This window comes from Drosophila serrata, unplaced genomic scaffold, assembly GCF_035046125.1.
Source record: "Drosophila serrata isolate PLE 108 unplaced genomic scaffold, ASM3504612v1 contig_184, whole genome shotgun sequence".
NCBI lineage: Eukaryota > Metazoa > Arthropoda > Insecta > Diptera > Drosophilidae > Drosophila > Drosophila serrata.
The window spans coordinates 696,316-712,618 of record NW_028257082.1 but is presented as its reverse complement, the minus strand read 5'-3'; the positions used below and the strand labels follow the sequence as shown (position 1 = coordinate 712,618).

General features: G+C 46.8%; 3 protein-coding genes across 50 annotated transcripts in view; 2 read left to right on the top strand and 1 right to left on the bottom strand.

Annotated features, from left to right (window-relative positions):
• Window positions 1-7,353, top strand: part of SLO2 (slowpoke 2) — a 101,687-nt gene extending 94,334 nt beyond the window's left edge. For 16 of the 47 annotated variants that reach the window (XM_086827796.1, XM_086827786.1, XM_086827791.1 and 13 more), the window contains 8 exons: window positions 13-124; window positions 198-383; window positions 454-660; window positions 2,977-3,153; window positions 3,547-3,752; window positions 3,840-4,197; window positions 5,141-5,329; window positions 5,386-7,353. In XM_086827796.1, the coding sequence (XP_086683922.1) occupies window positions 13-124; window positions 198-383; window positions 454-660; window positions 2,977-3,153; window positions 3,547-3,752; window positions 3,840-4,197; window positions 5,141-5,329; window positions 5,386-5,673 (1,723 nt within the window). In that variant the 3' untranslated portion in view covers window positions 5,674-7,353. Of the gene's footprint in view, window positions 1-12; window positions 125-197; window positions 384-453; window positions 661-1,531; window positions 2,952-2,976; window positions 3,154-3,546; window positions 3,753-3,839; window positions 4,198-5,140; window positions 5,330-5,385 lie in introns of those variants that run through there. The other 31 variants (XM_086827803.1, XM_086827794.1, XM_086827781.1 and 28 more) reach the window with 17 other exon arrangements.
• Window positions 7,354-7,448: 95 nt separating this feature from the next.
• Window positions 7,449-14,827, bottom strand: Ndg (Nidogen). Its single transcript, XM_020962511.2, has 11 exons — window positions 14,210-14,827; window positions 12,066-12,545; window positions 10,584-11,972; window positions 10,253-10,526; window positions 10,051-10,193; window positions 9,585-9,994; window positions 9,363-9,520; window positions 8,577-8,831; window positions 8,341-8,515; window positions 7,994-8,278; window positions 7,449-7,926 (listed from the first exon to the last, which is right to left on the bottom strand). Exons 1-11 carry the CDS (start codon window positions 14,438-14,440, stop codon window positions 7,665-7,667), a joined length of 4,062 nt encoding a protein of 1,353 aa, XP_020818170.2. The 5' UTR covers window positions 14,441-14,827; the 3' UTR covers window positions 7,449-7,664.
• Window positions 8,804-10,571, top strand: LOC110191624 (uncharacterized). 2 transcript variants are annotated; one of them, XR_015270519.1, is made up of 3 exons: window positions 8,804-8,944; window positions 9,004-10,010; window positions 10,061-10,571. XR_015270519.1 is itself a non-coding variant. In XM_020962513.2 (2 exons), the coding sequence occupies exon 2, from the start codon at window positions 9,006-9,008 to the stop codon at window positions 9,348-9,350; it is 345 nt and encodes a 114-aa protein (XP_020818172.1). In that variant the 5' UTR covers window positions 8,804-8,944; window positions 9,004-9,005; the 3' UTR covers window positions 9,351-10,571. The 2 variants fall into 2 exon arrangements, 1 of the variants encoding a protein (XP_020818172.1); XM_020962513.2 differs by having other exon boundaries at window positions 9,004-10,571.
• Window positions 14,828-16,303: the final 1,476 nt, after the last annotated feature.

Genomic DNA, 16,303 nt, shown 5'->3' with positions numbered 1-16,303 from the left:
CATCCCTTGCAGGTTCTTCCCCAGCATCAAGAGCATCACGGAGCTGTCGCAGAGTTCCAACATGAGATTTATGCAGTTCCGGGCCCACGACAAGTACGCCCTGCACCTGAGCAAAATGGAAAAGGTCGGTAGCGCATTGGCCACCGCCCCCAGCCTTCAGCTGTCATTTGGTTAATTTGCCGCTCACTTTATTGCAGCGCGAGAAGGAGCGCGGGTCGCACATCTCCTACATGTTCCGTCTGCCCTTTGCCGCCGGAGCCGTGTTCAGTGCCTCCATGCTGGACACTCTGCTGTACCAGGCCTTTGTCAAGGACTATGTGATTACGTTTGTGAGGCTTCTGCTGGGCATCGACCAGGCCCCGGGCAGTGGTTTTCTGACCTCGGTGAGTGCCACTAATCAGCAGACTTACTCGAAACTGAGATAGAGAATGACATTCCGCGAATATCCTGCAGATGCGCATCACCAAGGACGACATGTGGATACGCACCTACGGGCGGCTGTACCAGAAGCTCTGCTCAACGACCTGCGAAATACCGATTGGCATCTACCGCACCCAGGACACATCGAACGCGGACACGTCTCATGTGAGTAACTCGCCGGTCGAGAGATGGGGACCCTTCTCCGCCTTCAGCAGACATTGTGTGCGCTTGCGTCCATCGGTGAGTCCAGTCACAGCAAACAGCAAAACAGCAATGAGCAAATCTCCTCAAGATCCAAGACATCTTCAGCTTCAAGACCGAGCAGGGACATCTGTTTCTAACCCAACTGACACCCACGCTCACTCCACACACACTCGCCACACCTCTAGCCTGTCTATCTCTCTCTCTCTCTGTTGCTCTATGTCTAACTCTATCTCTCTAGCTCTACTCTAGCTCTACTCAAACTCTACTCTAACTACTATAACTCTAACTATAACTCTAACAATAGCTCTTTTTCTTGTCTCTTGCTCACGTATTCGTATTCCGAGTTGCGATTAGGTACACACACCGAAACACAGCGAAAGTAAATTACCCGAAAGCGATAATGATTTGTTAACCTGAGTTGCCAATTACCGAATTGAGTTATCCCAGTGGAGACGAGGCCTTATCCTTGCTCCTTGCTTTTAATTTCTTATTTCTGATTTCACTATCCTTGAGTTGGTCTCCTAATTTCGATCACACGCTTACGCTTTACTACTAACTGCATTGAGTCTGAAGTCTGTTCATCATGGTATCAAGTTTTACATATATCCAATATCGTTAAGTGCATTCGTTTACTCCCTCTCTCGATCTCTCTCTCTCTCTATATATATCCGAATATATATACATAATATCTTCCGACTTTTACAAGTACAGAATTGGTAAAGACATACATAGATTTATCTAACATTTAAGCTTGATTGACGCCATTAGCAGCGACTTGCTACCCTCTAAAGTAAACTAACCCCTTTACCACAACTTATACACACTTGTAAAAATATATATTAATGCGAATATATAAAGCATAGCGTGCTGATTCTGACTCCGATTACGACTCCCACTCCCATTGCAGTTTTGGTTCCGATTACTCATTTTACGTTTGGTTTTCACGTACGTAGCTCTGACCTTGCCCCGATCGCCCCTCTACTTTTTGGATTATGTTCAAATATATATTTTTTTGTTTGCCATCATTCAGCATTTCTCATGAGCTAGGAAGACAACAATCAGACAGATTTAATCAGCGTTCTGTGAGCATTTAGATCAGGCCAAAAAGAGAAATTACTCATACAAATTACACATACGACCCGTTGTACCAATTGAACAATTGATTTGCGTTTGCATTGGACCTGACGCACACGCACGCAGTGAGTTCCCCTCGAAGCGAGAAATCGAAAACCGAAATCGAAAAAGAAAAGAAAATAAAATACCACACTTCATACAAAACCTCATCTGCCTGCCCCATTAGCCTGGCCTCCCAATCCGTTAATTGTATGTGTGGTGTGTAAACTGTGTGTAGTCTAGTCGTAGTTGTTGTTGTCCCCCATATTGGGAGTGGGTAGTTGTAGCTGAATCCCTCTCCCAGAGTTGCTCCTATTCCTGCTCCTGCTCCTGCTCCTGCGTGACCTGTTGCCTGCTGCCTGCTGCATGTTTGGCTTTTCCGGTTTCGGCTTTAATTTGGTTTCCGTTTCGTTTTTGTTTCCGTTTCTGTTTCTGTTACCTTCGCTGTTTGCATGCGGCTTTTAATTAGTTGATTGCAGTTTGCTTGCCATGCCTAGAGCGTTGTAATTTCTCCTAACCCACACTCTGGCTTCCAAAAAATCCATCTAAATTATTCAAAAGCGGTTGTCCCCGCTTTGACGCGCGCTAAGAGCTCATTAAAAATGTCTGCTCGATTTAAAAATCAATACAATGGGCAACCACTTTGGGGATAATTGGAAAGCAAAACTAAAAAAAATAATAATTCAATTCAATTAGAAAGTAGAAGAGAAATGTTCCCAGCAGATGAAACTTTGCTTTTGCCCAATTTGCAGTTGAAAAACAACGCAGCCTAACCGCTTGCCCTTGCACCTTCCTTTCTTTATAGTGTTCTCTCTTATTGCTTTTCTGTTGAGAAACTTTTTTGCTTTCTGGCTTTTTCTTGGATCAACACAATCGCGTGTATTAATTTCCCAGAAACTCGCATTATAATTTAACAGTTGGCGGAGGGGAAGGCGGACCATTGCCTGCTGCCTTTCTGCCGTGGCATGCTTGAATCTAAACCTAAATGTTAACATTTTTGCTAAGGCCACAAACTCAACCAACCACCATGCCATGCCACACACACTCACACACAGATACCTCTTCACATACATATGCATACACGAAAAATGAGTGTGGAACAGCGAAAGTAATTTGCCATTTCAATTAAAAACCAATTAAATATGTAAATCATCTTGTGTTTAACCAAACTCCCATCGAACTCGAATTTGCATACGCCAATAAATACACCAAAACCAAATCATGGGCATGCCTCATCAGTACGACGAGGAGACCGGCACGCCCGACTCGACGAAGGACTCAACGGAAATGCTGCGCGGAGTCACCTACCGCCCGCCTGCGTCGGCAACAGGTGGCGCCAGCAGTTTCCGGCCGCAGCCGCAGCGTCAGCGGTCGGTCAACTGCCTCGGCGGTTGCTCTGAGCGCAAAGGATCATCCGTAAGTATCATCCAGCATCCCTCCTCCTCATCCCTCGTGACTGAGTGTTTCCGCGGGGGCGTTTCCGGTGGGGGTCGTAGCAGTGGTAAACGGTAGGTCCGTCTTGATTTTGCATCGTTCCCTGCTTCTGCGGCATGGTGTTCTCTTTGTAATGGTAGCATGATTCACAGCAAACTAAACCAACCAAATCAGCAAGCAAGCTACGATGAAGCCCATCCACAGTCCATCCGTCTGCATCTCAGCACAACAACCACACTAACCCAGGATCAGAAAGAATATAAACTCAATGGGCCAGTTGGTAGAGCTTTCTCTTAGTAGAACTCTCCCTAGCTGGCCTTAAAAAGTGGTTGAAATCAAGGCTTAGTGTATTGAAGTTGCAACCAATTCTTTTAGTATTCCATCAACCTGGCCGACGAGGCAAGGGACAACCATGCCCAGCAGATCGAACGGGCGGAGATTGCGAATCTGGTGAGGAGTCGAATGGAGTCCCTGAATCTACCCACAATCGACTATGACGATGTGAGCGAGAAGCGTAACCACCTGTCCTATGTGATAATCAATCCGAGCTGTGATCTCAAGCTGGAGGAAGGCGATCTCATGTGAGTTTAGTCAGGCTAATTAAGTCCCATATACCAGTCTCCCCGAATAAGTACATATTAATTTCCATCGACAATTTCCCTTGACAGCTACCTGGTTAGGCCATCGCCGTTCTCGGCCCAAAAGACCTTCGAGCGACACAACTCGCGCCGCAAGTCAAACATCTCATTCTGTTCGAACATTAATCTGGGCGCCACCTGCGGCCCCCAAATGCCGCAGATGAACATGAACATGGCCAACACCGCCGTCGGGGCTGGATCGCGTCGTGGCTCCGGCATCGCCGGTTTGAACCCCATGCAAATGCAGAGCGTTCAGACTTTGGCCGGGTATGGATCATCCTCGCAGCGCTGTAGCCCCCCGATGCAGCAAATTAAATCGAATTCTCTTTCTCTACCCGACAGTCCGACGGTGGTTGGCAATCAGCGTGGACGGAGTAACTCATTGCGGGTTGGCTATTATTACTATTATACCCACACATTCACATCACTCAAACAAACACTCACAAATTGCACCCAAACACTTCTATCTTCCTCTCTATATGTTGATTTCGTTTTAATTCGATCCACCTATTATTCAACGTTCGTTTGTTCAATTTACGTTCAGATACATTAAGAAACGAAAGTTTAAGGGGAGTTTGCAATGCGATTATATAGCTAAAAGTATGGTTGAACTCAAGAAAATATATATTTTAATTGGGTCTAAATTGCTTTCTCTTTCGGGCTTTTTAAATAACCTCTAAGAGAGCCTGAAATCAATTTCATACAAATATAGATCGCATTGTTAACCCGAAACATTTCCTAACTAGCTACACATTTTAGATTAAGCCTGGTTTCATTGTTCATATTTTTTCTGTTCTAACAAATTGGCTAAAACAAACGAATGCGTTCACCCCGTTGCTTTCACCCCGCCTTTTGGGGCCAAGCACTTGCACTCACACTGAGCATCAAAATTGTGGGTACTCATTTCCAAAAAAAAGAAATTAAAGTTGAGCCGCAGAACACTCCACCAATCAGCACGGCAGCCACTGCAACTGCAACTCTAAGACGAGGCAACAGCAAAGGGCCACTGCAACAGTCAACAGCAACAAGCAATAACTCATTGTCATAGCTCGCACTCTGAGGAAAATCACATGATACTTAAAGAAAACTAACCCGAAATCAATTTAGATGTCAGCATCTCACCATTGCGTCGCCATTGCGAGTTGAAGTTCACACGTGTTCCTTCTTAATGTGTTTGTTTTGATTCTTTGAGTAACTGCAACAATAGCCAATTTGTATGTGTAACCGTAATTGAGTTTTGTTGGCATCATAACCTCACGGTTTGGGGCTTACTAACCCAACTAATGACCGCCACAAATTGTGGATATTTCCCCCGTTTGCTCCTCTTGCAGATTGACAACGACATCCTGCTCCGTCGATCCTCGTCCCTGCGACAGGGCCTTCCCAGCGTGGGCGTTAGCCACGGCCGGAGAAAGTCGTCGCTGGAGGAGATCGGCATCAGTCATTTCACCACCCTCATGCAGGCAACGAACCATAGTAATCCCATCAAGATATCGCTCAATGGCAGCATCGGCATGGAGGTGGGTGTTCCTTGAGTCCTCCAAATTTCATGAGAATAAACTAACGTTCGATCCAGAATCAAATCTCCTTGCAGGTGACACCACCCGAGGAACCCACACCCATGTTGGGTGTGCCCTGCGTCTTGGGCGGTGGCGGCGGCGGTGGGATTAATCCATCCGGTGCCGGTTCCTCCACCGGAGGCATGCTGGGTGCCGGTTCCTCGCTGGCCATTAATACGGCAGACCTGGGACCAGGACCGAGCACCTCGTCGGGAGCCAGTGGATCACTGCAGGCTCAGGACTCGCTGGGACAACAGCCGTCGCAGGTGTCGTCGCCGCAGCATCTGCAGGGAACGATTGTATGATACAACCTGATGTGGGGGCGCCGTCTCCGCTCCTCCATGTCGAAAAACAAGTGGATATAGAACACGGCCAGCACGCACAGACACTCCCGTAGAGATAAGTTCTGATCGGATCGAAAGTATTAGGAACCCAGCCAGCAGGCAACCAACCAAACAAACCAAGCCAACCAATCCCACCCCCAAAAGTCTGTCTGTGGTGTGTGGCCCTGGGAGATCCATTTGCGAGCCCCTTTAAGTTTAGTATCGTACGTTCATGGGATCACTGATCCCCTTATCCCTTGGGAATACCAATAACACTCGAGGATATATGTATATTAGTTTGTAAGCAATGCATTATGTCGGCTTTGCAAGCCAAGGTCGCGCAAATTGTGTTTTGGGAACAACAAATGTAGTTAAACTATTGGATAGATTCGACGGTGACTTAGCTAACTATAAAAATGTAAATATCCGATGCCTAGACCTAAGCATATCCGAGGATAGCAAACTATCAAATAGATCGGGCTCGACCCCTGTATATACCTTAGGTATGACCTCACCAATTAGTTGGGCTTCGGTTCGGTTTAGCTTCCCCTCCTCAGACCCACGAAACCCCATATAGAAACATATATGAAGGTGCTATCAATGTCTTGTACTATACACACACACTAGAATCCACGTTTTGTAAAACTAGTAGCAATGTTTTACGATGGCAAGGTAACAAAACAAAACAGAACAAAAACCTAGAAAGTGAAACGGTTTTCATAATATAAATTGGAACGGGCTTTGGTATACTCTAATGCTTTACAAAACCAACAAAAATATGTATACATATATATATTAAATAAATCAAAGAATTTGTATATAAACTATATTGCTAGGAACCAAAAATGCATTCAAGGAAAAACTATTAGAACCTAATTGAAACAACAAACTTAAATCGGAAGACAACAGAATCTAGAAATATAGATATTAGCTTACAATTAACTAGATAAGGCTAAATGGGGCCGAGAGAGGATCGAGTGTCGGCAACTGAACCAAATTCAATGAGCTCTATGAACAAGCGTTCGCAGCTAACATAACCCTGAAGCCAAAGGCATCCTTAAGATGCGTAATGCCATACGATACCTAGCTGAAAAATTGCTTGGAAAATGGGCGTTACGCATCTGACAGGTCTCTGTCTGTAGCATACTGTTAGACAACGCAACCCACGTCCCTCTAACTCAATTCGATATATATACACTTAGGATCTATAGAAATTAGCCAATGCAAACAACGTACCTACACACAAAACATATACCATAAACACACACACTTCAAAAATGTTAGTTAAAGCACTCCCCCCCTCTAAAAGCAGTTTTATAAGGAAAATTTTAGTCAACGATGACGATGAAATGCATTCCAGTGTCTCGAGAGTAAACCTAGTTAAGCTTATATGCCTAGAGCACCCCGAAAGAAAAACCTATTTATATAGATCCGTATACTGTACGTATAACCTGTATATCTGCATCTCTACCACATAGATCAAATCGATGTCTCAATGTACAAAAGTAGGTAACGAAACCGCATCTGTCATTGGCTGCAGCATTAGAGAATGCATTCGGTGTGTGCTAGGGTATAAACTTGCTGTAATATTTATCGGTGCGATGCTCTTTAAGGCATGCCTAACAGAACTCACAATAAACTCAAAACTATAGTTGGAAATAATTGAATTCGAGTTTAACTTTAACCCAAATAACTTGGAAGAGGAGTTGATAGATCAAATGTGTTGAGCTCTAGTTTTCTGGAAATTCAAAGACCCCTTTAATTAAATTATTCTTTATTAATTATTCTTGTTTTGAGTAGCTTTACATAAAATGGCACACAGGCATTCCTAGTTAGTTTATTTATTTATTTTAGTTTACTTCAACTGCGCTCTCCTCCCTTTGGTTAACTTGCTTTGAGTGTGTTCTTCTTGCGTTTGGTGTATACGTATCGAAAAATATTGATGTTTTCTTTGGGTTCCATTAAAGATAGAATTAATAGTTGGGATAGGGTGAGGGCAGACTGCATCCCGTCGAGGCGCTGGTGCACTTGCAGCTCTTGCCGGACGGCGCCTGGCGATTCACCAGACACAGCCGGGAGTCAGTGCATCCGCCGTTGTTGATCTGGCAGGGGCTCTGGTATTGCGGGCACTGCTGCTCCACGGCCGTCATGCCGTACATCTTGTGGCTGCCAAAGAAGGGCGTCTGGATGGCCTTCTGGCGGGTGCCCTGACTGTCCACGCTCTCTAGCTTTTTGCTATACAAAAAAATATAATTATTTAGTAAAAATCCCAAATTAATGTGGGAAATCTCCAGCAACTCACGTGGTCCAGTCCGTCCAGTAGAACTGATCGTGCGTGAAGGTCAAGCCGAATGGATAAGAGAGCTCATTTGAGATGGGACGCAGCTGGCGGTTCTGTGGCTGGATGCACTCCACCTTTTTGGTGCCCGCATCCGCAAAGCACAGCTCGCCAGAGTTATCGAGAACCACCAGGGAGTTGGGCAGGTTCACGGACTCTTTGCCCAGCAGCAGTTCCCGACCAGTGCCATCCAAATTGGACATCTCGATCTTAGGCGAGGAGCGGTCCCAGTCCGACCAGAAGAGTTTTCTGCACAAGAATTAAGATACACCTCAGTACAGAGAGACTTGAAGAAGACAGGAGACACTTACTCCCTGTAGGGATCCACGGCTATGCCACGGGGATTCACCAGCTGCTTGTTAATGATCACTGCCCTCAGCGTGGGGTCATCCAGGCTGGCCACTTCGATGGTGTCCTTCACCGAATCCGTCCAGTACAGACGGCGCGAGATCACATCGATGGCAATGCCCTCAGGCGATTCAATATCTGTGGGTAACAACAAGCTAAGAGGCTGTGCCTTGGGAGAGACTTGACTTAACCATCCTACCAGTGGTGATGAAGGGACGGGCATCGGTTCCATCGTACTTGGCGCTCACGATCTTCTTGGCAGAGATGTCGCCCCAGTAGACACGACCCTCCACACAGTCCTTGTCAAGGCCGATGGCCATCTGGGCCACCGAAATGGGAAGGACATTGCGTCCGTTCAGGGGAACCCTCACGATCACCACACCCTGGCTGACAATCAGGAAGTCCGAGTCGTGCTGCTGACGCTCCAGGCACAGGGAGCCATTGCCATAGAAACCTGAAATAAGGAAGAAACATATACAAATCTCAGTAATCCCTGCCTTTCAACATAAATAATTCCCTTTTTCAAACCTTTCTACCTCCTCTCTTCTAAATTTCCTGTATTTTTCAGTAAGTACTCCATGTCTTTCTCCTTTCTCTAAATATCGGAACCTCTTTCTCCTATAAAGAAATGAACCAACTGACGAGGACATGGCGCCCAGTCGCCAAAGGACTGAGAGCGAGATTCCAACCGCAGTTTCGCTGCATCAACCAGCCAAACTTAAGCCCCAGGGACCCTACCCAGCGACCCACTCCTTTGCAGTCCATGCGGGAGTTTTTTATGCATCCGCTAACCTGGGACCGCAATAATGGCTACTTTAACGTGGTTCTGGCCCTAACACTCTTCGGCTTCGTCTTCTTTAGCTCGTGCAATTCGTGTGATCAAAAGAGGGGCTTCCAGGAGACAAAGCCCATCCAGAGCGAGAAAGCGGCAAAGGAAGCGGGGGCTGCTTCCTTGGGAAGTTCCAATAAATGATTCATAACTCACCCTGATTGCAGACGCAGACCAGGCCAGAGTTGGTTGAACGGCATTGGGCATTCATGTCGCACAGGGTCGGGTTGTTCAGGCAATTCTGCTCCTCGATGCAGATATAGCCATCACCATGGAAGCCGGCGATGCACTGGCACTCATAGTTGGCAGGATCTCTGATAGTGAAATGAAAGAAATATATTCCGATTCGGCAGTAGATTCCCATCCTTATACACTCACTCGGTGGGCTCGCAGGTGGCATGGATGCCGCAGTTGTTGGACACGTGACAGGACAGCGGCTTGCTGGTACATCCTTGCAACGCATCGCCCTGGTAACCCTCGAGGCAGTCGCAGAACTGAACGCTCTGCACCGAATCCCACTTGCAGATGGCATTGGAGCCACAGAAGACATTGCCACATCGTCCGGCTGGCACACAGCGATCATTGACATCCCTTTCGTAGTCCGGCTGGCACTGGCAGACTCCATCATCACAGAAGGCATTCTCACCGCAATGCTCGGCGGCCTGGCACTCTGGGGCCAGCTGGCAGCGGAAGCCGTCGCCCTCGTAGCCGCGCACGCACTGGCACTCGGACTTGCCCAGTTGTTCGTTATATTGGCAGGAGGCGTGAACATCGCAAATATCCGGTTTCTTGAAGGCAAAACGGGTTAGTGTATGCCCTAGTTATAACCTCAATTTTAGCTTACAATCGCGCAGGAGTCATCGATGAGTTCGCAGTTGTAGCCATCGCCCCTGAAGCCGGCGCTGCAGGTGCAAATGTGGCGCAGCTCCTGGTCATACCACACGCAGGTGGCATTAATATGACAGTTGGCATCCACGTCGCAGGGAACTGCAGGGAATCAGAATTAAAATTTCTTCATACGCAGTGTGTGGCTCTGTGTAACTTACTCAGATCAGCATTCCTCTCGTGGGAATCCAAGTCGTGAGCGTAAATACAACGCTGGCCATCCTCGGACAGATCGTATCCATCGGGGCAGCGGCACTCACCAAAGAAATCACACGACGGCTCCAGGTCATGCCTGTCCAGCAGCAGGGGCTCACAGCGTCCGTCCTCCCAGACCTCGCCGTTGCCGCAGATGTTAGTGCACTGATAGCCATCGCCGGAGAAGCCATCATGGCAGGTGCAGCGTCCTCCGTAGCAGTTGGCGTCCTTGGAGCAGCGCTAAGGAAACAAAATATTTTAATAAAGAAAAACTAAATTAAGAAAGGGAGCTCTTACATAGCACTCATCGGGATGTTGGGGACCCTGCTCGTCCTGGCCAGGATAAGGATAAGGATCTGGCTGGGGCTGCTGCTCACGATCATGATCGTACTCTGGCCCCTGCTCCTGATCTTGATCGGGATACGGGTTGGGCTCCGGAGTAGGCTCGACTTGTGCCTGACCTGCGGGCGTGGAGTATTCAATGTTGTCGGCTGTAGAGTTGGACAGACAGCGGTAGCCGTTGCCCTGGAATCCCTCGGAGCAGTAGCAGCTGAAGCCACCCTCGGTGTTCTCGCAAATGGCGTTCTCATCGCAGACATGGGTACCCGCGGCGCACTCATCGATGTCCACACAAACCTGCAGATTGCGCTCATCCACCTGGGCGGCATAGCCATGGTGGCAGTCGCAGCGATAGGTATCCTCGTCGGGAACGCATACAGAGTTCTCGCCACACTCGGCGGTTCCATCTGTGCAGGCGTTCGACTCGGCAGTGACTCCCACCTTGCTCATGGCACTGATACGCAGCGCCTGGTCGCGTTCCACAAAGTCCAGGGCAACCTTGGAGATCTTTTGCAGCACGGTTGTTTCGCTCGGGTCGGGCTCATCGTCCCGCAGACAGCTGGTGTACAGGATGCGCTGGTCCACCTGCACGCCCAGAACGCGCTGCTCCTCCGTGACCTCCAGCTGATGCGACTGCACCGACTGCAGCTCGCCGGGACGCACGAAGCGGTACTCATCCACATAGTCGGGCAGGTGGAGGACAGCATTGGCGGGCACCGCCGGCACATCGCCATACAACTCAATCTTAACCGAGAGCTGGTCCCAGTAGTTGAGGCCCTCGAAGGTCTGGTTCACATGGAGCGTCTCACCGGAATCGAATTGCAGGCGGGAGACATGATCGTAGATGCCGCCGGTCAGCTGGTAACCGTTGGGAACTCCACCCACCGACTTGGCGAACAGCCAGGGAACGGTGGTCAGCAGGGGCAGCACCAGGCGTAGCTGGGCGCCCAGCTCGGAGGTCAGAGGATTGATGGTGGTGTAGGAACGGGCATCGGTGGTCACCACATATGACTGCAGCTTGGCCTGTTCGTCCACGGGCTGGCGGTTGAGCTCTCCGGCCAGGGAGCCTGTCACTCGGATGGGCAGATCATTGGCCAGACAGGCCTTTCCGTTGCCATAGAATCCATTGGAGCAGACGCAGCAATAGCCCTCGGCTTTGTCATGGCACTGGGCATGCTCGTGGCACTGGTGACCAGTGGCCTGGCAGCTCTGGGCCAAGGCGGGGGACTCGGTGAGGGTCTCGGCGTTGTCAGGAGTTCGGACATTCTGCTGCGGCTCAATGGGAGCCACATCGAACAGCCAAACGCCAGGGACGCCCAGGTTGGTGCTTTCACTCAGGAAGCGGGCCTGCATTTGGAAGAGAGGTAGCAATTTACATTAATTAAATATTAGTTGATATAATATTATCCTTTATTGTATAAACACCCCTCTCCCACTTACATTCTCCGATCCGGAACCGGTCAAAGTAAAGTAACGTCCATCTTCAGCCACGAATCCAGCCTGGGCACGGATGTCTGGTAAGCCCAATCCTGCGGACTCGCCCTGCAGCCAGTTGAGACCATGCTCTGGATAGATGAACTGCACGAAGGTCTGCTGCTCGCCCACAATCAAGGCCACCTGGAAGGTGTTCAGCTTGTCCGTCTTGGAGTCAAAGTAGCCCACATTGCGCCATGTGGCCACAATGACCTGGCGGGCCTCGAACTCCGCCTGAGTGCTGAAGGCATAACGAACCAGAGATGTCGCACGATCGAGAGTCATCTGTTCCTTGGTCTCAAACAACGAGATGGATGTGTCATCGTTACTGTTCGAGGTGTCCACATTGGAGTAGAAGGCCGCTATCGAGGCATACTCCAGGGGAAAGGGCTGATTGAGGTACTCGGCAAACTCCACATTGAAGGTGAGAATGCCATTGGTGTTGATCTGGAGAAGAGAATAAAGAAGAGTTAGTAAATATACTCTACAGGTTCATGTTAACCTAATTTAATTACAAACCCCTAAACATTTTTTCAGTGTGTATACATATTTCGAATTAAATACGCTCAGAAGATAGACAAATATTTTCTTAACACATGAGAATGAGGAAGTTACACTTGGGATCCCTTTGAAAGTACTTGAAATACTTGGCCTCCATATGGCACTGCAATTAGTGCGCCCCGTGAAGTGCTAACGGGCCACTTAACTCCTAATGGGTATTCTCCTGGCGGAAACAAAACAACAACAAATCATTAACAGCGGCGGCAAAACGATCGGAGATCGAAGGGATATCGTATATATAGTGTAAATGATCTGAGGCTGGACCGACACTAATTGAGTCCTCGCCCAACATCCGTTCAATGTTCCGTCTAAAATTAGTTGCGGGAATGCAGCTTCCTCTGGCATTTCCAGCAATGCAACAGGCAATCTGAATAAACAAATGTGGAATCTGAATAGGAATTGGAGCACAGGTGTTCGAGAAATGCCTTTGTTGTGGCTGCCGACAGGCCGCAGCATAAATCAGTGTCTTCCTGGGTTACCATTTAACGCCCCAGGGGAACCGCAACTAGGAATTCCGGCCAGCCTGGCAGGTGATATGTACAGACTCCATGCCATGCAGACCGCAATGGATGCCAAATTGAGGTTGGGTAAGCCAACATCACATATTTCAAATCAAATTGGGGCATTCATTGGCCTAATTCAAGGAGGTATTTCTGAACTAAATACCAAACTGTGCTTGGGTATTCCAATAAATCAATATAAATATTCAAATTTAATCTCAATAAGTGCCTGAGAATGGACTTATCAAACATATATAGGTATATATAACACATTATTGGCTGGGGTTATTCACACGATTTCTTTGGATGGAAATATGACGAGTCTATTTATACAGATTCCAAATGGTTTCGACACCAATTTGACCCAAGCACTGGCGACAGGCTCCTCTCTCTCTGTGATCTCTGGCAAGGAATTTCAATAAATTTATGGATTTCTATGGCCATAGTACCCGCTCCGGCGTGTTCCGATTCTGTGCCGCGGCCGCGTGCTATTTTTCTACGTCAGACACATAAATTCAGTTAATTAACTAACAAAATGCAGAGCGCGGCGACTGAAAAACAAAGTTCAAAAATAGGCGACACTCTAAGAAGCAGAAAGAAGACAGAAAGCCTCTCCACTCGGAGAACTCATAACTTTTGGCTGCCAAGTGCCGAAACCACTCAGACACTCAGTGCCCGGCTGCTCAGGAGCCCCTGGCACTTGGCCAAGGCGGCAAGGAGACACATCAATGGGTTGCGTCTTGGTCTTGGACCACCCTCGAGTGGATGTGTCAGAGTGTGTGTGGAAATCGATGTTCATCGAGCTGTCATGTTTTGCCGAAAATTAATGTCGCCTATAAATACGCGGGCCACAACAAAGCATGCTGCCCCCGAAATAGACTAAAAGCAGAGGTCTAGAAACTATTAAATTGTCGAGTATTTGCATGCTGATTGCCGCTTATCGGAGCGCTCTTATCAGCCTGCAGGCTGCAAAAAAAATTCATTCAGTGCACAATCTTCGAGATACTTTGAATGCGATTCAAGCAGCAGCCCTAGATTTGCAGTACTCACATATAGCTGCTCGTACTGCTCGCCGTAGAAGTGGACGGGTTGCTCCAGCTGGAGCAGGATCCGCTCGCTGTCGCCCTTGGGCAGGTACTGGATGCTGCCCGAGCCGTCTTCCACGTACTCGTACAGCTCGTTGGATCGCAGGCTGTCCAGATAGTGCTCGTACTGGCCGCTGACCAGGATCACCGAGCTGACCAGCAGGCAGGCGAGGAGTTTAGCGCCGAAGCTCGGCATTGTGGCGGGAAATATGTATCTAGTTTTCCTCTTTGGATATTTATATATATATATGTTTACTTCTGTGACTTTGAGACGCGAGGATTTCACAATCACGATTTCGGCAAAGGCATTTTTCACACTAGACACTAGACGGTAGAGAACACTTTTGCTTTCGCCTCAAGTTTGATCCAAAAATATAGGCGATTTATAAATAAATAGAATGTGGCACTATCCACCCGACGCGGGTATCTATAGCGCAGAGGTATGTATAGTTTGACAGATTTTTTGGAACTGTCGCTCCAAGTGGCTGCTGAGGAGCTGCTCTGCTCTGCTCTGTCTTTCTTGTGTCTCCGGAACCGAGAAATCGAACGAACCGCACGCCTCGACTGCAGACTCTCGACTGATAGGCCCTCGTCTGCGCTGTGGATTCTCCTCGACTCGCTGCTCATCCGTCCGTTACATCCGCACCGAGTATCTGTGTGCCGTATCTGTTGTCTGTGTGCGTGTTGGAGCGCCTGAAAGCGAGAGTTCTCCGTGAAGGCACCGCAGATACATTCACATCTACATCTCCATCAGGTCCGAATAGCATCCACAAGCTGCAATCAGAGCCAGATGCCATTCGATTATGACAATGCATTGTTGATGTTTACCATCAACATCCACTCGGCTCGTGGAGGGAGCACCTAATTATAGCCAAATAAAATAATCAATTATTAAGTAGGTTCGAATTGGATGATAAAGACATATATTACGGCTACGAGAATTGACTGGAGAATTAAATTGCTGGCTTGTGCCTAAAATTATAATACCACTCTTTGAGCCGGAATTATTTATACCTTTATTTTTATACCTATATATGAAAATTTGTAAATAAATCAATGCTTAAGATTGTCATAACTGAGCCAAAAACGCCTTAATTTCAATTCGGAAAGCAGTCCCATGTTAGTTTTTAGTGCGGTAATAAATCTGCATACTCAAAATAAAATTTAGAAAAATTAAGAAAATTGTCCATTTTTGGCAATTTTAATGATGTAACCCCTTATCGTTTTTCGCAAAATTCGAAGTTTTCGCAAAAAAATAGATTTTGTCCGAAGATAGCTAGATCGATTCAGCTTTTGATGCTGATCAAGAATATATATACTTTATGGGGTCGGAAATGACTCCTTCATTGTTTTTTACGCTTCTGACTGTAATTGTAATCCCACTTTTTGAGTCGATATTATTTATATTTTTATATGAAAATCTGTTCAATAAATCAATGTCATAGTCATAACTTTGCCAAAACAGCATTAATTTTAATTCGGAAAGCTGTTCCATGTTATTTTGTATGTTGTTAATAAAACTGCATACTCCTTCATTATTTTGCTGGCTTGTGACTAAAATTATAATACCACTCTTTGAGCCGGAATTATTTATACCTTTATTTTTATACCTATATATGAAAATTTGTAAATAAATCAATGCTTAAGATAGTCATAACTGAGCCAAAAACGCCTTAATTTCAATTCGGAAAGCTGTCCCATGTTAGTTTTTAGTGCGGTAATAAATCTGCATACTCAAAATAAAATTTAGAAAAATCAAGAAAATTGTCAATTTTTGGCAATTTTAATGATGTAACCCCTTATCGTTTTTCGCAAAATTCGAAGTTTCGGCAAAAAAATAGATTTTGTCCGAAGATAGCTAGATCGATTCAGCTTTTCATGCTGATCAAGAATATATATACTTTATGGGGTCGGAAATGACTCCTTCATTGTTTTTTACGCTTCTGACTAAATTGTAATCCCACTTTTTGAATCGATATTAATTATATTTTTATATGAAAATCTGTTCAATAAATCAGTGCTTAAGATAGTCATAACTTTGCCAAAACAGCATTAATTT